This window comes from Populus euphratica, unplaced genomic scaffold (genome assembly GCF_000495115.2).
Source record: "Populus euphratica unplaced genomic scaffold, PopEup_1.0 scaffold18.1, whole genome shotgun sequence".
NCBI lineage: Eukaryota > Viridiplantae > Streptophyta > Magnoliopsida > Malpighiales > Salicaceae > Populus > Populus euphratica.
In genome coordinates, this window is record NW_011499881.1 from 1,337,319 (window position 1) to 1,361,423 (window position 24,105).

Here is a 24,105-nt window from a genome sequence, read left to right on the forward strand (position 1 = left end):
TTGATATACGGGGGAAATCATGTTTTTTTTTTAATTTTAATTTTTTTTAGTTTTAAAATTATTTTGATATATTAATTTTAAAAATATTTTTTTAATATATTTTAAAATAAAAAACACTTAAACCGTAACAACAATTTTTCTCTTAATTGATCCGGCTAAACTAAATATTTAACTCAAATTAGATTCTGATTCCTCAACCTCTTGTTCAGTTTAAATAACTATGATGATATGTGAGCCAACTCGCAGCAGCGCTCGGCTCCGTTAACCCAGTAAATTACTAATCTGCGTGCCCCCTTCTTTATATTATTCTCGATCCTGGCTAATCTTTGCTGTCCCAACTCTTTAAACTTCACCTGCTAAACGACCCAACGACCAACCCTATCCTTGGCCGTATATGCTGTAGCCTATAGTGTATACTGCTAATCGGCTGAAGACTAGAAATTCATTCCAGAAACACTCAGAGAGAGACCCAACCACACAGATTTGAGAAGTCAAAAAAAAAAAAAAAAGAGACATGGGGTTTTTCTCTTTTCTCGGCAGAGTTCTGTTCGCTTCCCTCTTCATCCTCTCAGCCTGGCAAATGTACGCCATGATTCCCTTTCTCTCTTCCAGATCTCTTTAATTTTACGGAGTTCTTGTTTCATTTCCGTTTGGATTCACGTGCTTTTTATTACCGGCCCTTTCTTCGAGATCCGATGCAAGCTTTATATTGCTGTTTTTGCTTATGATTTTATGTTTTTGTCTGATGTATCAATCCATAGTAGTATATTTTGTGTTTTTGTTTACTGTTGCATTTGTCGAATTGGGTTCTACATGTTTTGTTTTTTTAATTTGATTGTCCAACTAGCCAAAAAATCATGTTTTATTTGATCAGTTATTTATTCAAAGTTTTAGCTGTTATGATTTAAGAACAAATGCACAAAGAAGTTCTTGTGCAATCTCGAATACTGATTTTATTTCAGAAATTGATCTTCATGGTGTGCTCAATCGAGCAATGCGATGTGTAACGATTATTTATCCTGTAATATCGTGTAGTGATTACTGCAGAATTTGATCTTTGTGATGTTGAGTTACTATAATGTGATGTGTAACAATGATTTGTCTTGTAATAGTGTCCTATTATTTATTTTTTGTTTCGAAAAGTTTGCCTATTTTTTGGGAGCTTCTACTGGTTAGAACTATTATTTTCTGCCCAGCTTCATAATTTAGCTGGGGGTTCACGGCACTTTTGACCTAAAAGGTTTGGTGATGCTGTGGACATTGATGTTCTGTATGCAATTTGTAAACTTAATCATGCTGGACAAACTATATAATTAAAAATTTGCAATGCCCTCGCACTGCTATTGGGTAGATGCTGGATGCCTTTGCCTTGACGTTGCTTATAATGCTCAGGTTCAATGAGTTCGGCGAAAATGGTGGCCCTGCTGTGACAGAGCTGACTCCCAAGCTCGCTATTTTCAAGAAACATCTTTCGTCCCTATTGGGGGTTGGGATCCTGGACATTGATGTAAGAACTTTTACCTTACCTGCTGCTCTGGTACTTACGCAGATTTATTTGGGTGTTACTTCACCTTGTATGCTGTTCGCTGTCTGATTTAATGGTATTTTATGCAGCCTAGACATTTGGTAGCGGGGATGATTGCTCTAAAGGGTCTTGGAGGCTTTTTATTCGTATTTGGCAGCCCTTTTGGTGCTTATCTCCTGGTTAGATTCTCCTTTCCTGTGGGTCTTTATTTGATTGATTACCTTTATAACGTGATGAATTATCCCTGGGCTTTGGCCAGCAGCTGCTTCTGATTCATACACCATCATCAAAGTTAATATTTCATTATTTCTATTTTGCTTCAGCTTATCTACTTGGTGTTTTCCTCCCCAATTTTGTACGACTTCTATAACTATGATCAGAACGAGTCCACGCACGCCATTCTCTTAAATGAGTTCTTGCAGGTTTGTCCTAACCTATGACTTTTTGATGTTGTTTAGGACCCTCTTTCATTTCTCTTGTTTTTCTTTTGTTATGCATATATGCTGGGAAACCTTCTTGATTTTGGGTTTGTGATGTTTTGGCAGAGCGTTGCCCTTTTTGGTGCATTGCTTTTCTTCATAGGGATGAAGAACCTGATTCCAAGGAGACAGCTCAAGAAGAAGACTCCCAAGGCGAAAGTGGGCTAGGCATATCAAAGAAGCAAACTTTAAAGATTGGATTATTTGTAGTTGCTGAAATTTTACAGGGTGTCTAGCGGCTGCACATATCATATATTGATGGATGTTTCCCCAGCTATTTGTATGATACCCAAATCTGTAGTTTGTTGTTGCGGGGGGTTTTACATTTAGAGTCCCTTTTTCACTAGGTTAGGTGTGATATTGCCATTTCAAATACTGATTTGGCTCGATATACGTTCATTTTGTCTAGTGAAATTTATTTATTATCTGTCAAGCTAGAATATTACTATGATTTTCTTGAATTTGGGAATGGTGGATTAATATTATTCATGCTTTAGTTGCCCATTCACACGAGTAATTTACTTAAACCACAGAAGTATGCAATTTATTCAGTGTCGAGGCCGTATGATTTTGAATATGCTCGCCCCAAAAATTAATCTCTTGGTTACTGCTGCATGTGTTCTCTCGCATCTCCTCTGCCCAGAACACGAAGGTGGAGGTGAGTCTGTTATTTTTTAAGATGATTTTTATTTAAAAATATATTAAAATAATTTAATTTTTAAATAAAAAATTAAATTTTTATTAAAAATGGTTGAGCTATGACCTCAGTTTTTAAATAATTGTATTCTAATAAAATATCTTATATTTATTTTCTAGTTTTAATTTATTTCTTGAACAAAAAATATTTTTATTTTTTATTTTTTATAAATTATATTTTACTCGAGAAATTATTATAAATTATAAATTATATTTTACTCGAGAAATTATAAATGAATATATTTTAATTATATTTTACAAATTATCTATTTTTTTTTTATTTCCTCTCAATATTATTTCTTTCTTCAAGGTTTACTACATGGCAATGTAATTGAATGCGACTAGTTTAGCACAAGATTGTTTTTCGTTAAAACTCGGTCGCTCTCAACTAAAGACGTTTCTGGACTGAACTCTGAAGAGGGAAGAAAACGATATGTATATATATGAAAAAAACGGTGAAGACGTAAAGTAAGCATAATAATAAGTATAACAAGTCTCCCTTGCGGATCTTCTCATCTTCTTCTTCACAGAAATGGTAAAAGCACCAACAAATCCCTCTTTGTTTCTTTAAATTTAGTCAAATTGATTCAACCTTGTTTTTTATTTGTTGGTTAATGGCAGGATTACTTGAAGACGGTAATTCCTTCTCAGCTCGTCGCCGACCGAGGCTCCAATTTAGTGGTCATCAATCCAGGCACTTACTTAACTTGAAAACCCTAAGAAAATAATAAAAATCATCATCCACTAATTATAATCGATTTTTGTTTTGGCTAATTGTGATTGGTTTATTTAGGCTCTGCAAATATCAGAATAGGATTAGCTTCACAAGATGTTCCCTTAAATATTCCTCACTTCATTGCTCGTTACACCAATCAACGTCCCAAATTCAATCTTCAAGACCAGGTCAGTTTTTATTTACCGCTTTTCTGCCTCTTCACAGCTTTACTTTTCTTTCTGTTGATTTTTTTCGCTTTTAGATGCTGAATTCTCAGGTCACAACAGCACAGCACATGGAACGCGAGAAGGCTTATGATACAGTGAGTTAACACATCCTATTTGCATATTTTTTATCTCCACATTTTTAGAGGAAAACTTTAAGACTTGATGTATTTCACTTTTCCTTTTTTTTCCCTTGAAGATAGCGTCGTTATTGAAGATACCTTTTCTAGATGAAGAGGTTGCGAACAATTCGTTCCCGCGCAAGGTATGTGAAATTGTCGCTGCTATTTCATTTAGCCTAATTTAGTCGATGTCATGGTGATCTGTAGAATTTTTTATTTTTTTTATTTTTGCTGCGCTATTATTCTTATAATCCCCACTTTGTAAGAATTGCTGCTACTCTGTCTACTGGTTTAGAGGGGTTTGACAGCTGTGGTACTGTCTTTTGAGGCTATTTATCAGATTTTTAAAGTGATTATAAAATTTATAGTTTAGAGGTACGAGGGGCTTCAGACATGCATCTCAGTTAATGGTTAGACATTGCTCATGGAATTTTACTCATTAACTCGTACTGCAGATAGGGCGTGCTGATGGATACAATCCACAGAGTGGCAAGAGTGTGGCTTTTCAGTGGGCTAATGTATACGAGCAGGATGCAGATTCCTCCTTGGCATTAGGTAGTAGAATGAAGTCTGATTCTCTCTAACATACATAGTAGTTAGACAAGCTGAATTTTATTTTGTACTAGTTAAGAAGTATTCCATCTTTAAACCTTTCAATTTCTATTGGTGGCCATCTTGTTTGACCTGGAAAGTGGTAGCATACTACTTCTAATTACTTCAGAATTCATGATTGAATATTGCTGCAATTTACTGTTATTGCCCTGTTAATATTATTGCAATATGAACTGTCCTATGCTAAGTTTGAAGGTTTGTATGTTATAAATTACTTTGGACTTGGATTGATCAGTGCTGGTGGAGCCAGATTACATGAAGCTGGAATCTCTTATCTTTGAGTTGTGAAAAATAGGCAACGAATCCAGAATCTGTTTTTTGTGAGGGCCAAATGTGACACTTTCATTTTGGGATGGCCATTGCATTGAACTTATTTGGAAAGTTTCAAACAATAAGGGGGATTTTGAAATTTTTGTGAACTTTGGGCGTGGTTCCCCTTTAGATTGATCCCTGCTTCAAGGGATTACTATTCCTATACAGGGTCAAAAGGCTACACTCAAAAATTTCAGATACTCTGTAGATTTTATTGATTTTATTTTGCCTGATGTTTTGAATGCAATGCCTTTGTTATGCTTTGAATATTCAAGGCTAACAAAAAATGAAATTCTTGAGCATGATGCTTGTGTTTAAATTCACGTAACGAAAAAAATAAGGGGCATCTCCATATCGTTTGAGCTCAAATATGAATAGTGGGCCTTGGGATAAGAGATCCTTGGAACATTTTTTAGTGATTCCCTTGCATAGGTTGCTGATGATTGATAGACTGAATTTTCGTTGTGTTCTCTGTGCTGATTGGCTGGCACTGAATAATGTCTTGCACTGGTGGCTGTATGATCCTTATGGAAACACAGTATTTTTAATATAAAGCTTGAAGCATCAATTACTTTCATTGGACTGATACTCAGTTTTCTTATTTATTTTTTATTTTTCTTGTACTTTGAGATTCTGACTACCCTTGATTTCTGCATCACATTTGATAAAAAAATAATTTATCATGCACTAAGGCTTTTAGCTTTCCCATGACAAACTTAGATCAGTGTGAATTTGATGTATCCTAACATATGCAAATTGTTTGCACAGGAACATCAAGAAGTAAAGTTATAACTGGTGAATCTGTGGAGAAGCATGAAGGCACTGGTGCTGAGGAGATATGTTCTGGGAATCGCAAATTCAGAGGACACATTTTTGGTGAAGAAGCACTTAGAATCTCCCCAACAGAGCCATACTGCTTAAGCCGTCCTATTCGCAGAGGTCATTTCAACATCTCACAACATTATCCTTTGCAGCAGGTTTCGTCCTTGCATTAATTATCTTACAAGCATGATTTCATTTATACATGCCTTTTTCAGCTGAAGGGGAAAAATGATACCACTTTTCCGGAAAGTGATATTATAGACCGGCGCCTTGTGTGGCGATATTATTGTTTTGGACCAGACTTAACATTGTTGTATTATTTTCCAACATTTTAGCATACAAATCATATAAGAAACTATGTTCTAGTTATTTACAGTATTTTCTTATTTTCTATTGCTTAGGTGCTTGAGGACATGCATGCTATTTGGGATTGGATATTGATAGAGAAACTGCACATCCCTCACTCAGAAAGAAACATGTATTCTGCAGTTCTTGTTTTGCCAGAAACATTTGATAATCGCGGTAATGATATTTGGGTAGTTCCTTTTATATAGATCTTAATACATTCAGATGGCAAAATCCTCTCATTATTCTCATTTCTGTGCAAAACTTTTAAACACAATCTATGACCTTGAATGCTTTTCAAAGTATCATTTAGTCAATCACACATTTTTCGCTGCCTCGGGGTTCTTTGTGAAGTTGCACCGTGCTCTAACTTTTAGGTGGAATTTGGTAAGAGGTTAAAAAATAGGGGCGAGGTATTAAAACAGTAATTTTCAAGGATTTTTGTTGTGTTAATATATTGAAAGGTGCATTGTTTGTGGAAAAAGAGAGGAAATAATTACATTATTAGTAATTATTGGTGATAGAAGTGAAAAATTATTTGGTCTGTATCTTGACTTGATTTGCATTTAAATAAAAGCACTTCACTTTTATCAGGCATGTGCTTGTGTATTTCTGGTACGTGCCTTGGCCCAGTGAGCCCCTTTGCACTCAAGTGTGCCGGGGCTGATAATACCACCAGCTCAAAGTCTATTTCAGATGTTCTATCATTTTGTATTGATCTTGCGTAGCTGAAATGCCAATTTCCTTTATTTTCTTGAACCTGAAAATTATTAAGTTGTTTTGGCTGGATGTGCCTTTTCTCTCTCTCTCTCTCTCCCCTTTGATTTGTTTTTTTTCTTTTTTTTTTGTATTGTCATAGAAGGGCCAATTAGTGCAACTGGGCCAAGGCAAAAAAGAAAACGTTGGAAACTCTACCTTGCATACCTGGTTTTTCCCATGCTTCCTTGTATGACAAACTGGTTTTAATTTCTTTTTTTTTTTTTGCTTGCTTATTCATGCATCAAATACTTAATGGATCTTATGCGTACACTTCTCCAGTTCTCCTATAAAGTCACGTCTTCACATATTTGATTTAGCAGGGAGGAAGTTTGGATAACTCTAGTTTTTTGTTGTTACTTTTCATTAGCAGAAATAAAGGAAATGTTGTCTATAGCATTACGTGACTTGCGCTTTAGCTCAGCAGTAGTGCACCAGGTAAGATACTTTTTTTTTTTTACCTGCTGATATTTAATTATATTGTTCCATCGTTTAGATTGTAGTTTGTGGTGGCAAAGCTTGATGTAAATCAATCAATTTATTTTTTATGTTGTGTGAATGTTGAGTGGGAGACAGATATGGTAGACGTGTTAGAAATTGATTTTGAAGGTGATTCTATTGATGTGGATATATCTGTAGCCATGAAGTACCATGGTACAACGGAGATCTGTGAGTAGATCATAGATGAGTGAGAAAGATCTTGGCTCTTTTTTTTTTGGTTTCAGAAGAATTAATTTTCCCTTTTTTTTCCCTGCCCAACTGAAAATCATAATTGCTTACATTAAATTTTGACTTGTTTTTCATAAATTATTCCTTAATTCATATTTTTAACACTTGATATTCTCTTGTTGTAAGGTTGTTGATAATTTGGAAAGGATGTAAAGAAGGGAATTAAAACAAGAAGGGGGTCTTTTTAATTCTGGCTATCATTGGCAAACATCCTGTTTGTTCAATTAAACATGTTGTGTACTTCAGGTTTTGATTTAAACATATTTGGTAATGACCTACTATTTTATTTCAATCAAAGGCATTGCCAAACATTCTCCTTAGAAAATATACTCAAGATTCCAAATATGTGAATTTACAAGATTACTCTTAACACTTTAGTAGTTGAGTGTTGACTAAAATTTGGATAAAGTACAGTAGTTTATTGTTGAAATGAAAATCAATGATATGAATTTGAGGTCTAGGTCATATTTCAGCATCAAACATTCTGCTTCAGTCCCACCTTCCCTATGCCTTTACCCACCAGTTGTTTAGCTTGGTTTATGTACCTATTATTGTTTTCCAGTTTCAGTCATTCCTCATTATTTTGTTAGCAACGATTAAAAATTTTGCATTCCATCTGAGAAGGGTTCAATAAAGAGCATTTCATTTTGTATTTCTTTATATTTTGTGGTTACTATTGGTAGTCTTCATTATTGACCTGCTTCTACACATTGACACTGTCATGGGAATTACTCCTATATGAGGATCTTTTCTAAAATGATTGATGCAGGAAGGTCTTGCTGCAGTTTTTGGGAATGGGTTATCAACGGCATGCATCGTTAATATGGGTGCTCAGGTGACATCTGTGGTTTGCATTGAGGTAACTGCCATTTTATTCTTAAAATTAGCTTTATAAGCATTCAGGCTGCGCCATCAAAATATGCTGATTCGTCCATTGGTCCACTGATCAATTACACCAGTGCCTATGTTAGAAGGGGGGGGCTGCAAGTTTGAACTCTCATTGTGGTGGGGCACAATGAAGGGTATGCTTTCTCAGTGATCAAAGGAGTTTGGGTGAAGAAAGTTATCTTGTGTAAATGTAACAAAAAATGTTAGTCCTCTAGAAACAAAAAATTCTAATATTTTCTTTTGTTCCTATTCTTACAACTACAAGGAATTTCTGGACTCTATTGCCACTACTCTATCAGAGCCATCATGCTACCCAACTATCATGAGGTGTTGCTACACTATATAACATCTCTGTCACCTTTCTCACCTTCATTCAGTGCATGAACATTGGCTCCCTAGGTGACTATTACCGATTCGCCACCATCAGTCCTATACTGCTTTTTGAATCACCAATTATTCCATCTTTTTTAAACACTGCAGATTCCACCTTGACCACTTCAGTATCATTGTTGCTTCTGCAAGCGATGTCATTGCATCTCTATGTTGCTCTCATTCTCATCCCACTGGATGTACCTTCATTTTTTGGTGTCTAGTGGCAAGGAAGCAAATAACTGTTTTTCATGTGGCTTTGGCCCTCTTCCCCTACACCACGATTCTTTATGTCTTTTTTGTTCCCAACAGTATTGTTTGGTCAATGCTTAGGATGTGGATATCAAGGCCATGACTCTTGTAATTATTAATCACTTTCAACTTTGGTTTTCAGGATGGAGTGGCTTTACCTAATACGGAAAAGACTTTGCCTTTTGGTGGAGAGGTGTGGATTTGGTTTCATCCTTCAACTCACTACTGAACCCTGAGCTTGTTATAAGCTTCAGTTACTAAAGGAATTTCTCTTTCATGAGTTTGTATGATGTAGATGCACACTTAATGCTCCTTAAGCTGTCCTGACAAGTCTAGGTTTTGGCTTCATATATTATAAAATGTGCATGTGTTGTTGTTTGGTGAACTTTTTTGTGAAGTGTTTTACAGAAGTTACCCATCCCAGGGTTGAAAGCTGCACCAGGATGTGTTTGGGGATTGATGTCTAAAAACCATGGTTACGAAACATCCACTTGGGATTCCAATTATGCAGCTAGATCTCTACATTTTAAGTTACCAATGTCTGGATGGGATTCCAAACATGCTTTTATGCAGGCCTTTTTTTTTTTGGCAACTCTACCAAAATCCCAAAGACATAACCTAGCAGGGGAGGTTTAGATTATGAGGTTGCCAACTTGATGATGCATGCTGGTTTGCACAATCGCTGCATCCTCAATCATTGACATGACTTTTTACATCAACTGATCTGATGATCTTAGGTTTCCTTAAGGTCTTTCTCCATTTTCCTCACCGTCATTCTTGCCAATAAGGGGATGGTTACTTGCTTCAGAGTCTTACCTGAAAAAGATGTCATCATGCCATGGTGATATAAACATTAACTCTGGGAAAAAACAAAGAGGCAAGGATGAGGATATCCTTAATGGATCACAAGTAGGTTATTTGGTACTTATCCGCTCTCACCTTCATTGTTGACTGCCAATTTAAAAAGCAGTGGTGCATGCTTAGATTGTGTCGGTCATGGTTCATGTCTTATGCTTCTTGGCTCTCAGTATTTATATTTTCATGGTTTTGGAGAAGTTTCATATAACAAATGGATGCTTGAATGATTATTCTTTGCACTGATGGTGTTTTAAAAGTCTTTTGCTATGTAGCTTGTGCAAATCCTATATTTAGAATATATCTGCTTCATATTCTAGTCAAAGTTATTTTCCTTGTGAACCAACTTTTCTTCAGGATATATCCAGATGCCTTCTCTGGACCCAGAGGCATCATCAGACATGGCCCCAGGTTCGGACAGACATGTTGACAAAGCCTATAGATTTGTTGATGCTTAATAGACTGAAAGAGTCCTATTGTGGAATCAAGGTCACTTTCTTTTTCTATAATTTTTCAGTTTATTGCCATGCATTGGCTACACTGCCAATTTCTTACATTCTTTTAGCACATAAGTATGCTTCTTCTTATAACTGAAATCAGATGACATCATTATTGCAGTCATTTGATGTTGGTGATTGAATTCATTCATGAACAAACCTTGTTTTACATGACCTTTTTTATGCTGATGAATATCCAGGATTTTTTTTACACCTACTTCAATTGCAGAATAGGAAAATCAAAATCCTGGTAATAATCTGTTATCTAGTTTCAAGAAACCTGTAACCATCTGGAATCTGGATCTTCAAAGTTGATATTGCAGTTTTAGGTCTAATGCCTTGTTTTGTTGATCATATGTAGATGCCATGAACTTTAAGATTTCAGACATGAATGATGATACCTCCATATTATGCCTTTCTTGTCTGGGTCATTTATAAAGCTTGTGTTCCTATTGAACATGTTTGGTTCTCCTTCCATTATATGCTGTTGAAAATCTCATGATGTTATATTTTTTGATGGACAGAAGTTCAACTGTGAAATACTTTTTTTCTGGTTGTCCCCTTCTCTGCTAAAGTAGTTTATGGTACTCCTTTTAATTGTATATTCAACTATGTGTTTCTATGAAAATCTTGTGTGCAATTTTATTTGTTATTTAGTTTCCTTGAGTAATGTGCTAGTACTTTCTATTCTATTCAGTATGCATGAACAGCCAAACACAGTCTTGGGAGTGCTGATCTTGATACATGGTCCTAAGCTTAGTATAGTTTTAACTGAATCAGCCACTCCACTACCCCTTGAATAAGGCATTGCCACTGTAAGACTTCCATTTGTATCATTGTGTTTCCTCTGTGATTTACTTCTGTGTACAGGAGGGGGAGCTTGATGCTGTTGCTGTGGTTCATTCTTACGAGGATGGCATGCCTGCTGGATCTCACAAAACTCGACTAACTGCTCTTAATGTTTGTCTTCTATTGCCAAAATTTTCTGAGATTCATCCTCTTCCTCAAGGATATTTAGCTGAATAGTGTTGTAACCTTGATGATACTCATGAAACAGGTGCCTCCCATGGGTCTGTTCTACCCCACGCTTTTGGTTCCAGATATTTATCCACCACCACCTCGTTCTTGGTAGGATATATTTCAAGTTTTCTTGTTTTGCACTGGTTTTCCTACCTTGCGGTTATTTAAACAATTTGCTGAAATTACTGTCTGGTCATAATGCTGAGCATCATCAGGTTCCATGACTATGAGAATATGCTCGAAGATACATTGCATTTAGAATATCCTAGAAGGCCGGACATGTCAGATGGTTTATTTCCTGGCATTAATGTTGGATATCCAATGTGGGAGAGCTATCCTGTTTTTTCTTCTAAGCCAAAGAAAGAAGAGAAGGTTGGCCTTGCTGAAGCTATCACTAATAGCATTCTTTCCACTGGTAAGATTCATATGCGATTATTTTATTGACTTAATTGAATTGTAGTTTGATATTAACATAACTTGGTATTGTATGGACAGGTCGTATAGACCTCCAGAGAAAGTTGTTTTGCAGCATACAATTGGTGAGTTTTGGCAGCGAGAATTACTATGCGATTGCACTTGTTATTTCTTGTAGCCTGGATGGTTGACATAGTTTTCTCCACTGTTGTCCTATAGATTGGTGGAGTGGCTTTGACAGCTGGTGTTATTCCTGCTGTGGAGGAAAGGTTGTTTCCACGTTTGATTTTAATAGTATAGCACATAATTTTGTGGTATTATCCATGTTTGTTGCAATGAGCATGTTTTAGATGCATTCAAGTATTTGCAGTAGATTAAGTTTAGCAATTGGCAAACCAGTAGAGCAGCCACTTAACGGATCATGTTCTGGTCCCAGAAGACACAAGTGAAAACCTTTTCTTTTTATACAATCTTTCTCGGGCAAAGTTGAGGCACTTGTCAGGAAAAAAAGAAGAAGAAGATAATAGCGACACTTTGATTTAACTTCATTCCTCTTTTTAAGGGGGTAGATATTTAATCATCCCTTTTATATTTATCAACATCCTTCTCAAGTGAGGAAGACTTTCAGCATTTCAGATCAGAGAATATACCAGCCCAAGCAGAAGATGGATGAAGCTCTTGCTTCATTATTGAAGAGAATTGCCTAACTCCAACCTTTTCCATCCTTGTCTTTTATAGATCTTCTGGCCATGTTAACCCAACTTAACAAAGCCTTGAATTTCAAACCAATTCATTTAAGCTGCATGGATCTGTCTTCTCCATTCAGTTATGGAAATTCAGTAGACCACGAACAAAAATAAAAATATGTACTGAGGCAGGTCTTGAAGCTTTAACTGCCCCTGTTTCAAAAACGTTTCCATATCAAGTCAATAAAACTCTGCTTAAATTACAACATTGACTGAGATCCTATAGAAGATAGTAACTTCTTGTTAACGCTATCTGCTGAATTCATGTTCTTTCTTTTTGCAGAGTTTTACATGCAATTCCCTCAAATGAAGCAATTGATACTGTTGAGGTTACCTTATATATTTTCTTCATGCTTATGATTTAGCCTATTCTTTGTCTTTGATTTCCTTATGCATATCTATATGATTATACACACAAGGAAATAAAATATCCTGGCCTTTACTAGATGCAGAATTCATCATATAATAATAGCAAATCATTTATTTCATCTGGTGGCTAATTATACAGAAAATAGTTGTGGAAATTCAATTTGGCAATTTGTACTATTATTGAGGGATTGGCAGGGTTTACATTTTCACAAGCACGCCTTGAATTTTTTCTGCTATTTATTAGAGTGAAAATCACTAGATGCCCTCTACTTTAGGTTTTTTGGTCATATAGACCCCTCTACCCAATTTAGATTTACAACAATCCTTATACTAACAATTCTGGTAAGTTTTAACCACTATATTCACTCCTGGTGTAATTGTCCGTCATGTTGACCAATAGGCACAGTTGACTTAGATCAAAAGTGTAAGCAACGACACTTATATGGCCGTGTAATTGTCCGCAAAATGTAGATTTTTTATTTATTGTAACAAGCAAGCCTTAATTGAAGGCAGATTAAAAGGTGTCAGAATCTTGGACTAAAACGAAAACTTTGGGGGTGCCATGCCTCCTCTGGGTATAAAACCATTCCTCCCCTGGTTAGCATGATGGTAGTAGCTATGTCTGTTTCTACTTGTCTAAGTGTTGTTTCAGATCTTTGATTTTGCCCAACTCTCATGGTTGTTGAACAGGTTCTCCAGTCAAGAACAAATCCAACTTTTGTATCCTGGAAAGGCGGAGCAGTAAGTCAACCTCTCACGAACTTGTATTTCTTGTTTCTCCTTTTTGCTTGTGGTTGGTTTTCTGTTTGGTCAAGTTTGAATGCACCAATTTTAGTTCCTCATGTCATTTGTACAAAATTGTTATTCCAAGATCCTTGGAGTTCTTGATTTTGGTCGCGATGCATGGATTTACCGGGAGGATTGGATTCACAATGGGATCCATTTTCGAAGTGGCAGAAAATACAAGGACTCTTACTATGTTCAGGCACAAGCAACATGTTATATAAACTCTTAGAAGGTGGCAGTAAGTACGCTCTGATTTATCATTAGAACTACTGTAAAACAGATTCTAATATGGTGATAGCGTTTAAATTTTCAGAGCTCAGACTGTTGAGTTCATTTGGGGGAAGCTGAAATGATAATTAGGAAGGCCTTTTCCTTTTCCTTTTTTTTTTAATTTCTTTCCTTTTTGCATGTCATCTAGTGAATTCGGATAGCGTTTACATTTCATTTCCATGTTAGAGACTGAGCTTGGGTGGTTTGACACTTCTATCTCTTGTCCTTAGCATGTGCTTGGTGCGAAGCATGAAATTTGTCAAGTTCACCGATTTTAGTTGCTAAAACACCATTTGCAGAGTGAGACTGCGTTTCTTTTTTATATTATTTTCTCTATTGGTTTACCTAACTGCATAGCAGTTTTAGACTGGGATTATGGAGGTTTTATGGCAAATGAATGTGTATTTGGTGAGCTAGGAATATCTCCTTTTCCAGTCTATGATCCTGTTAAAGTTCTAACATTGTTTTCGGGCCTATTATATTGGGCCAATGGGCTAGAATTCATTGGTAAGGTTTTTTTTTTTTGTTGGTAGATAAGGGTTTTTTAAAGGATGGAAGTAACAATGGGAGGTGAGGTAGTGTTGTGTATTAGCAATACTAAGCAGGAAACAAGTTCTATGGTGGGAGGTATGGGAGAAAGAAGAGGCGATTTTACAAGTTCTATGGTGGGGGGTATGGAAGAAAGAAGAGGCGATTTTAATTAGAATGGATAATGTGGTAGGAACAGTCAGACAAAGTGAGGTTAAAAAATAACATTACAGAACAACGAAAAAAAAAAAAGTGTCCTTGTTATTTGAGAACGTGTGTTTCTTTGTCAGAATAAAAAAGAAAAAGAAAAGAAAAGCAAAAAAAGTACTGTATAGGATCTAACAATTTCTTCCTAGGCCACGTGTAATCTTGGAATCACGTTGTCAGTATAGGATCTTTCAACTAGAACATGCCCGCCACATCAATTAACCTGCAAGGTACAGTCATTAGAAGTGGCAATGGCAGGAAATAACACGATCCAAATAATTAATTAGAGAGGAGAACAGAGTCTCACGGTTGATCCTTATCACCTTTAACTAGGTTACATGCTTTCGCTACAGTGTGAGTTTGGATAAAATAATGGAAGATAACAAAAATATTCAAGCATTAGCAGATTGTTTGATATTGTTATTAAATTTAATTTCGTGAATTACTCTTGAAATCTTTATATTTAATTTTTTATTCAACCCGAGTTTAAAATAAACTACATAGGAATTTCCTTATAAAAAAACATTAGGATGAAATTAATAAAATAAAATACTTTTATACCCAATTACTTGCATAATCTTAGTTCAAATTTAAATTATATTGGAATTAGCTAAATATAACTTAATTCACTTTACATGTCCAAAAACAATATGAATAGCTGTTAAAAATTCATAGAATAAAAAAAAAAAGATGAATCAAGAAAATAAAGGAATAAAAAGGAGGAGCATCTACTTTATATAAACAATAATGTAGGTGCATTGCACCTGGTTGTTTTAGTATGGAGTTATAATATGGAGAAGAGTAAAATTTGTTTACATTAGTATATTATACTATGCAGTGGGTTAATATTAATTTAATTTTTTTAAAAAGTATAGAGAATGTTTTAAGAGTATGGAGTTTGAGAATTTTGCCAGAACTAGATAAATTGAGTTTGATAATCATATTAGACCTAAACATTTTGGATAGCTTTGTTTAGGTGTGTTTGGGCTTTAGTCTAAGCCTATTTAGTTTTCTTTTATAAATTTCATATATGGACTAGGTGTAATGCTTATTAGAATATTAGCCGATGATAATTAAAATATTAAAACTTATAATTTTTTTATTTTTTATAAAAAAGTATTAAAATTTATAATTTTTTTATTTTTTATAAAAAAAATACATTTAAATTATTTTTAAAGTATTATGAACAAAAATTCAAGTTCAAAAATTATTTATAAACAACAAATCATAACAAAAATTTAATTTAATGTTTTAGATCTAAAAATTCAAATCATATCTTTCTATTGAAATAATTTATTTTTTATATTTATGAATTTATTATTTCTTCATTATAAATTATATCTTTTCTTTTTTATTCTCTCTTCTTTTTTTATTAATGTTTATTTTTATATATTTTTTAATCAAACTTCATGCAAAAAAATTTTATTTAATGAGTGATCGTTTGTGATTTTTCACCAACGATAATATTATTTTATATTTTTTTAATAATACTGGACTATATATATTTTGTTTCATTATATAATTTTTTATATTTTTTTTACTTTTCATCGTGTTTGTCTGAACCTTTTATGTTGCAAATGAGGTTTTTTTTAAAGATATTAATGATTTATATTTAAAATATTAGATCTAATTTACTTGGGTTTGGTAACCATACCAGACACATATTACTTGGATGTAACACTTAAGTAATTTAGATTTGACATGTTTGTTAGATCCATGTAAATATGAGTTCTAAATGACTTTTTAAATTTAAAAATAATAAAAAAATATTGAAATATCAAAATGTCCCATAATTATAAAAAAGTTACACAAAAACAGTGTAAAAGAATAAAAATATTCTCTTGTGCAAAGCTTTTTTAATTTTTTACTTCTTATTTTTTACAGGGTTAAAGATGTATTTTAACTATTTAATAGTAAGTGAAAGGTATTTTAAAAAACTCTAAAGCAATATATTTAAAGTTTGTTAATTTTAGAAGTAAAATAATATTTTTATTGTATAAATAAACATTAAAAAACTATTATATCCTCACTCAAATGTTTAATGACTAACAAACTTATAAAAAAATACTTGAAAATGCTTTAATTTTTTCAACTAAATGAGCAAATGAATTATATATGAAAAGACAACTTTAGTCCATTCCAAGCCTATGCCCAAACAACAAACTTATAATAATAATAATATATAAATAAAAAATAAAAAAAACTAATTTTTTTAAAAAATCACTTTTAAAATTCAAAAACAAATTAAAACTCATAATTTCACATATTATTATTAAAAATAAATTTTTTTAAATACATATTATTCCAGAAAATACTAAATCACACTCCCAGCAAATACTAAAATGGGTACACGAATCATCGTCTATCTTTAAGACACAATAATAAAGTCTTTTCGTTTTCCTTAGAGTTTTGCAATTACTTTTGCATCACCCAATCCAAGCACGACACATAGCTCAGGATACAGACTCTTCCTTATCTCCTTGTAAACCTCGCCATTCCACTTCCTCGATGCCAACTGAATTCCATGGCGCATTGTAGCCCCACTCAACCTCTCCTCGTTATCGTGGGCCCCCTCCACGATCCCCATCCTCACCGCGGCGTCTCCCCTAACCTTTGCTCCTCTCAACAGCACATCGCGTCGAGCAGAAGGCGATCCGATCTTAGCCCTAAAAAGGGCATTGACATAATCAGGTATCGTTAGCCCGATGTCAACCTCGCTCATGTATAGCACACCTCTATCCCTCTTCATGTAGACGTAGTCATGGCTCAGAGCCAGGATCATCCCCGCGGCGGCTGCATGGCCATTGACGGCGGCGATGGTTGGCATAGGGAGAGAAATCAGCTCGGCTACCACCGGCTTGAACAGTTTCACCATGTGGGTGAGGCGCTCGATGGCTTTGGGCTTGGAACCGGCGGCACGAGCCCAGGCTAGATCTAAGCCGTTGGAGAAGAACTTCCCTTGTGATGTGGTGATGAGAACCGAGCCACTAGTGGCTTGCACTTTGGCTTCGCGAAGAGCGGAAAGGATAGAGCCGATAAGAGTGGGGTTTAAACGGTGCTCATTGTCGCCGGTTAATGTTAAAACGAAGATGTTGTTGGCCGTCTTCTCTAATCTGCACATGGTGAGTGGTTAGTGATGGCTTTGTGCTCTGGTGTGTGGTGTACAGACAAAGGGGCAGGTGCTGAACATGGGTGAAAAGATTCAAGATTAATTGCCTCAGTGGTTGCCGTTGATTTTGAAATGTGAAAATGATTTTTCTTTTATTTTTTAAAAATTATTTTTAACATAATGCATTAAAATATCGAAAACATATATAAAAAATCATTTTTAATTAAAGAATTGAATTTCTTGAAAACAAATTTTGCCTGTTATTGTAATTGAGTTACTTACAAATCTATCCCTATAACTTAACACAATTGCCACTCGAGTCACTTATTTACTGAGAGCATCTCTAATGAAAAAGCTAAATGAATAATAAAAAATAAAAAATTAATATTTCAATTTTTTTTACTTATTTTTTATATTAAAAAATAGCTAAATAAAATGTTAAAAAGTTTTTTTATAAATACTATTTTTATATATCTCTCAAAAAAAATCAAAACTAAGAACGAGCAAATAAAAAAATAATTAATTAAATCTAGCTAAAAAATAACATTAAAATTATTAAAAAAATAAAAAAAAATCAAAACTAAGAACGAGAGGCAAATAAAAAAATAATTAATTAAATTTAGCTAAAAAAATAACATTAAAATTATTAAAAAAATAAAATATTTATTTATTTCATTATAATTAAAAAAATTAAATTTTTTTTTGAAAAATATGTAGTAAAAAAATTTATATTTATATTATTTATTATAATAAAAAAAATTAATTTTTTTTTTGAAAAATATATAGTAAAAAAATTTATATTTATATTATTTAAAATAATATTTTATTAATTTATCTCTTTAAAATAGTATCTCCTGTTAAAGATTCTCTTATAATCGAAGATCTTACTGTTCTTACCCTTATGCGTCCTTTTTATTCGGGAGGCAATCTCTGACAAGCTTCATGATAGCAGGACCAAGTTCTTCGGAAGAATTTTTAATGAAACGATAATTCCTTAAACATAAAAATTTATTATTATTATTATTGTTACTGTTATTACTACATGTATAATATATTTTTCATTATTTAGCTTATATCAATTGAAATTATTTGAAAATAATGTACATGGATCGTGTTTTCCTAGGCAACAGAAGATCTAGGAGGAGTAAACTCATGGATAAGTGAGAAAATTACAAAAAAGATGGCCATTGTCACTGTCATTTACGCAGAATTAGTTGAAGCAGCGCAGCATGTTGACGTTACTAATTAAGGTAAATCCCAGAGAAAGGCCTTCAGTGGATATTCTTTGTATACCTACCTTCTCGCTACGATACAGTAATACAATAAGAAATTTAAAATAAAAAAAACTCTTACACGGGGTTAAAGTATTTGGCGCCGAATTTATTGTTATAGTAAATTAAAAATAATAATTTTTCATCTTCCCTCGCAGAAGAAAAGAATTTCAAGAGGATCAGATCTGTTATCGGGTCGGGGTTACCCGAATCGGACATTCTCCAAGCCCTCTCCCATTGTGGAAACAACCTTGATTATCGTCAACTTCATTCTTGATGATCATGTCACAGTCAAACGCATCATCACCATCATCAGTTCCCTGATTTCAACTCAGGTCATCAAGCAACGAGGTTAGTGGCAACCAGAAGAACCCAGGTTACAGTGTAAAAGAAGAAGCCGAAATGGGGATTGAGAACGAGGCCTGTGTAAAAGAAGAAATGGGTCTCGATAGTGAAAAGCAATTATTTCCCAAAACAGAGAAGCCAAGCATCACAATGAAGGAGAGACCAAAGAACGGAGATCTTTGTGAAAGAGGGGCTATTAATCATGTACAAGGAAGAAAAAAAGAAATCAGAGAGTAATCAACAGGGGAGGTCATAATGAGGAGCCTGGAAGAAAGGATGTTGAAGAGAGAAAGGTTAATCGTGTTTCAGTGGAAGATGGAGATTTCCTTAAGAGAATAAATGGTATTTAGTGGGGTGGAGGACTATGGTTAATGCGATTTCTACTACTAAGGGAAGGAAGTTGGTGGACAAGCAAATTGTTTATTTTGTTTTCCTAATCAAGACATGAAACCTGCTCGCTTCTCAACAAAACGATCTGGAGAGTTTAAGCATTCTACAATTTAGATTTTACTTGTTTTCATTTGTGGGGTGATTTTTTTTTTAATTTTTAAGAATTTAGTCTTTAATTGTGACTTCAAATTCTTAGATTGGTCTGCTACTTATGGAATGGGGAATTGTGTCATCCCGCTTGTGACTTCAGCCAAGATGAAGTTCCAGGACGTAGTGTAGCTGCACCAGAAAACCTTTCTAGGTTTTTTCTGTCTTCGATAGTTGGATAAATCAACATGGAGTTGCTGAAAATAAAACCATGTCAAAATGGAGCCTAGAGGCTCCTTCAGACGTTGAATATACAGTTTATCCCCTCCTTACTCTGTTGAAGTTGCAGAAAATAAAACCATAACAAGAGGTGCCTTTCCCTTGTCTTCTGTGATGATGTTAATTTTATGTCAGTCCTATGTAATGATGACTGCACATTGTATTTATGTTATAAATATTCATGTTGTTTATGTGTCTTTCTTCATTCAGGCTGAATTCACTCTCGAGGAACTTGATACTCGGAAACATTTACTGAATCTTCAAGTATGTGCGATTATACTTTCGTTCTCATCTTGTTGCCTTTTATGATCGCAGTTGCTTCATCATATATGGATCCTTCTTCTTAATCCTATTACTCCTGCATATTTTTAATTGATAGGCATGGCATGTAATGCCAAAAGTATTGCAAGAATATAATCTATTGCATGAGCTCTGCATTGTCCCTTATTGATTTACACATTAATTATTTTGTTCAATAATGTTAATGATGTATGCTTTTGTATGCTATACAAAACTGTTAGCAGTTCCTTAGTGCTTGATGACAGTGGACTTGTCGGTTTGCACAAATATACTGCTGGGATCTAAGCGGATGCAGCATGCAGATAATTTATGCTAGTGTGAGATCTTAATTGTTGTTAGTCTAATTGTTATCAGTCAAAACAGAGTGATCCAGATGAAGCGGCTGCAATTTTACCTATGGTGAGTAGGAGAAAGGGTACCCAGCTGAGTCAAGAACAAAACAAAGATGAAAAAACTATACCAGACTCATCTCTTATTAAGCTTGTTGTTGCATAAGATACTTGTAACTTGGAGGTCAAGTGCTTCGAATGCTGTCTTATGTTTTCAGAATCCAGAAAAATAATTGCTTTTGAACTCCTCTAATTCCTCTCTTGATTATGCAGGAGATGGGACCTCCAAGTACACTAATGTGTGATTTAAGGGCTTACAGAAACAAGTTCTCTACTGGATATCAGAATCAAGAAAGGAACTGCTGTTAAGGAAGCAGCAAAAACTCTTCATCCATGTTGGGTCGCCTATCGGATATGTGACAAGTATGTAGTTTCCCATATGCCTGGAGTATGCAGATGACCCTGTGATCACACCATGTGCACACAGGATGTGCAGGGAATGTCTCCTCTCAAGTTGGTAAACGCCAACAACTGGGCTATGTACAATCTTTCGAACACTGCTGAAGGAAACTGACCTCATAACATGCCCAACAGAGAACAAGTTCTGGGTTGAAGTTGAGAAGAACTGGAAGGAGTCTTTCAAAGGTTTAAAGCTCCTGGAATGATTGGAACATATTCTTAGGTAAGGTTCTAGTGGAAAAGAGCTTCATTTTTGGACCTTGTAGAGATCCCATTGAGAAGGAGAGGAACTGGGTTCTTAAGGTTTGATAAAAACAAAAAACTGGCACAGAAGCAAAGGCAGAGGAGGGTTTCAAGGAGTTCAATGAAACCAAAGAAAAAGTGATATGCAGTTTCTAAGCACTTGCATCTCAGGATTCTTAAATTTTGCTCCTTAAACAATTACGATGGCTTAGCAGTTCATCATGGTCAACAAAGTTTCTTAACTATCTTTTGCTTGTTGCTTGGTGAATTTCAGGTATTGCTGATGCCTTAGAAAGCTGCTGGTGTGTGTATGAATCTAACTGCAGCCTTAAATGTCCTTTTAATGGTAATTTCCAAATCTCCCAGTATTTCCCTATCCTGAACGAAGAGTTTCCCTTCATCATGTTGAAACTGGCTATATTGAACTGTGCAGCATCCCACCAGGCATCCTGCAGTAGAGGAGCAAGCAATAATGTGAATCCACTGGCTGGACAAAAACACAGTTTCTGCTAGAAGAGTCATTGTTAAGGTCAGATTATCCTGCTAGCTTTTCAAGGTTTCAGAAATTAAGTTGAATTTATGGAAGCTCTAGTTTCTGGAATTTGTCAAAATCTGTCCTGAAACTTCTTACTTTGGGTTCTTTGAGAATTCTAAGAAATTGATTGCCGCATTCCACGTTGATGTAGATATATTTAATTTATTAAGACTTAGCATCATCTAGCACAAGAAAACTGTTGGGGCCAATTGAAAATTAGATCTTAGCCTGCCTTGGTTGAATAGACCAGGTATTAGATTAAGATTTTGAGTTTAAAACAAGAAAGTCATCCAAGCTTAATGATTCCGGATATAATTTAACAAATGGAAGGCTGTTCTTCCAGGTCCTTTGTCACAGGCCTAATATCTTTTTTTTTGTTGTCTGCGTAATTGTTGTGGCAATTTGAGGGCTGACAATTAACTGTTCATCGTTTCCTAAAGCTTCAACAATGGCTCAAGGTCATTTTCACTATACTCGCTGTAATATGTATTCCTCCTGTTGCATTTGCCTGGAAATCCAGCATTGCATCAAATTGCTTTACAAGGCACCTCAGCCTGTACTATTGGTCTAGATTCAAATTTCTGGAATATAATTTGAAACGAAATTCTGTCTCACTTATTATATTGTGCCTGAGCTTTGCATTAGTCAGGGTTATGCTTTGATAAACAACAGGGTTAGCAGTCTGTGTTGAATAGTCCACGAGGAATAATTTGTCGCGTATTTGACTAACATTACTTTAACCTTGAGTTTTACTAATCAACAGGCCTGTTAACAAGATTTTCTAAGCGGTGAGCCCTTTTTTGTCTGTCCGTGCCATCGTTGGAACTTACCGCCCAATCATGCATGGTTTTGCTGTTGACCGCAGTGAGAAGGCCCCGTGGAGCAACGCCTACAGCGAGTCCAGGCAAGGAAGCGACGCGTGATTGACAAAGCACGGTTTCGAATTGAGTTGAGAGTGAATCTGTTTTTTTGCTAAAATTTAAAAAATAATTCTGCTTCAAATTAAAATTTTTAATATTTTTAGATTGTTTGGACTGAAAAGTAAATTATAAAAAAATATTTTAAAAAATAATTTCTACAGACACGGCAAAGGAGGATGAGCAAATGAAGAACTCAAAATACTGTTTAGACACGAAAAGTAAATAATAAAAAATATTTTAAAAAATAATTTCTACAGACACGGCAATACTGTTTAGATAAATTATGACCAAGATCCATCATAGCTTTAAGTTAAGGACAGAAGCCCTCAACGGCCTTGCTTGTATAACGCTGTAGCTGGGAGGCCTGAGGCAATGATGCTTAACGATCTACGGGTAATATTTTTGTTCCAAATTCCAAGCCAAGACTAATTACAGCTGGATTTTGACACGGCAACAGGGGGTGGAGGGCTCTCCATACTGTATCAAAATTAGCCTTTCTCTATCTCAAGAAAAGGCCAGTAAGGATTGATGACGACCAGCGGAGGCTATACACTTGGTGATCAAACATTGGAGGAACAAGGCTTGGGATCGACCACGTAACCATGAACGACTCTCTTCTTCTCACTCTCATAGCCATTGATGATCGTTCGATCAAAACAAGGAACCACTGACATCATGTAGGCTGTCACGTGCGTCATGTAACGTTAGCATAAAGCATCTGTGATGACACGTAGGATGGGTCAAAAATATGTTGGTGTAGGGGTTTGGAAAAGCCACCCACAGCTTTCAAGTTAGCTGGGTCGGTTAAAGTGTAGTTGTTGTTATCTGAGAGATAGAAGCGTGAAGCGTCAGAAACCCAACTCAGCCTGTGCTTTTGACCATTGTACTTTAGCTCTGTGGTGCCCTTTACCTATCGGCTGGCTTGGGTTTCTTCTGTTGCTGTTGCTTCTCTCTAAACTTCGCCTGGCTCGGCTTATTATTTTATTGAAGCCGCTCTTATTTTATTTATTTTTTTCTTCCGATTGGCCTTCGCGGATGTACTTTCCACAAGATTTTATTATAATTTAATGGGACGGCCAAGCGCTTATCCGTTGCTGAAAACTGATGCTGCAAATGATTCGAGCTTTGCAGAGTTTAGATTTGTTCAATTATGAAACTTTAATCTCAAGTCATTTAAAATTTATTAAATATTCAAATTCAAGACGAAACAAATTTCCTTGACGTACACACGCACACGGGGTATACTACTAACTTATAGTTTAAATAAGCGCGCGCACATAATCAAGCAAAAATATTTAGA

The 24,105-nt window shown here is 35.0% G+C and overlaps 3 protein-coding genes and 1 long non-coding RNA gene across 7 annotated transcripts; 3 read left to right on the forward strand and 1 right to left on the reverse strand.

Annotated features, from left to right (window-relative positions):
• The first annotated feature begins 201 nt into the window (after nt 1-201).
• Nucleotides 202-2,508, forward strand: LOC105129463 (uncharacterized). Its single transcript, XM_011031545.1, has 5 exons — nt 202-582; nt 1,393-1,507; nt 1,615-1,704; nt 1,849-1,947; nt 2,071-2,508. The coding sequence occupies exons 1-5, from the start codon at nt 515-517 to the stop codon at nt 2,170-2,172; spliced, it is 474 nt and encodes a 157-aa protein (XP_011029847.1). The 5' UTR covers nt 202-514; the 3' UTR covers nt 2,173-2,508.
• A 523-nt stretch (nt 2,509-3,031) lies between these two features.
• Nucleotides 3,032-14,125, forward strand: LOC105129465 (actin-related protein 9). The gene is made up of 20 exons (XM_011031546.1): nt 3,032-3,235; nt 3,322-3,394; nt 3,494-3,603; nt 3,678-3,737; nt 3,839-3,904; nt 4,217-4,316; nt 5,454-5,662; nt 5,909-6,029; nt 6,982-7,046; nt 8,107-8,196; nt 8,989-9,039; nt 10,059-10,190; nt 11,069-11,158; nt 11,256-11,326; nt 11,434-11,633; nt 11,714-11,757; nt 11,852-11,901; nt 12,662-12,707; nt 13,438-13,488; nt 13,619-14,125. The coding sequence occupies exons 1-20, from the start codon at nt 3,233-3,235 to the stop codon at nt 13,760-13,762; spliced, it is 1,776 nt and encodes a 591-aa protein (XP_011029848.1). The 5' UTR covers nt 3,032-3,232; the 3' UTR covers nt 13,763-14,125.
• A 2,692-nt stretch (nt 14,126-16,817) lies between these two features.
• On the reverse strand, nt 16,818-17,747 carry LOC105129466 (uncharacterized). The gene has a single exon (XM_011031547.1). The coding sequence runs from the start codon at nt 17,657-17,659 to the stop codon at nt 16,940-16,942; it is 720 nt and encodes a 239-aa protein (XP_011029849.1). The 5' UTR covers nt 17,660-17,747; the 3' UTR covers nt 16,818-16,939.
• Nucleotides 17,748-18,912: 1,165 nt separating this feature from the next.
• Nucleotides 18,913-23,427, forward strand: LOC105129467 (uncharacterized). Of its 4 annotated transcripts, none has more exons than XR_843076.1 (7): nt 18,913-19,786; nt 19,904-20,110; nt 20,230-20,283; nt 20,683-21,491; nt 21,625-21,696; nt 21,784-22,673; nt 22,751-22,854. It is a non-coding gene; the product is annotated as an uncharacterized LOC105129467 (long non-coding RNA). The 4 variants fall into 4 exon arrangements; XR_843079.1 differs by lacking the exon at nt 22,751-22,854 and adding an exon at nt 23,320-23,427 and having other exon boundaries at nt 18,916-19,786; nt 21,784-21,879; XR_843078.1 differs by having other exon boundaries at nt 18,916-19,786; nt 21,784-21,879; nt 22,649-22,853.
• The last annotated feature ends 678 nt before the right edge of the window (nt 23,428-24,105 follow it).

Coding starts and splice junctions, on each gene's coding strand:
- LOC105129466 (XM_011031547.1), bottom strand. CDS start 17,659: ATGTGCAGATTAGAGAAGACGGCCAACAACATCTTCGTTTTAACATTA.
- LOC105129465 (XM_011031546.1), top strand. Junction 4,317..5,453: donor AGATTCCTCCTTGGCATTAG/GTAGTAGAATGA, acceptor TTGTTTGCACAG/GAACATCAAGAAGTAAAGTT. Junction 6,030..6,981: donor AGAAACATTTGATAATCGCG/GTAATGATATTT, acceptor TTTCATTAGCAG/AAATAAAGGAAATGTTGTCT.
- LOC105129463 (XM_011031545.1), top strand. CDS start 515: ATGGGGTTTTTCTCTTTTCTCGGCAGAGTTCTGTTCGCTTCCCTCTTC. Junction 583..1,392: donor ATCCTCTCAGCCTGGCAAAT/GTACGCCATGAT, acceptor TATAATGCTCAG/GTTCAATGAGTTCGGCGAAA. Junction 1,948..2,070: donor TCTTAAATGAGTTCTTGCAG/GTTTGTCCTAAC, acceptor ATGTTTTGGCAG/AGCGTTGCCCTTTTTGGTGC.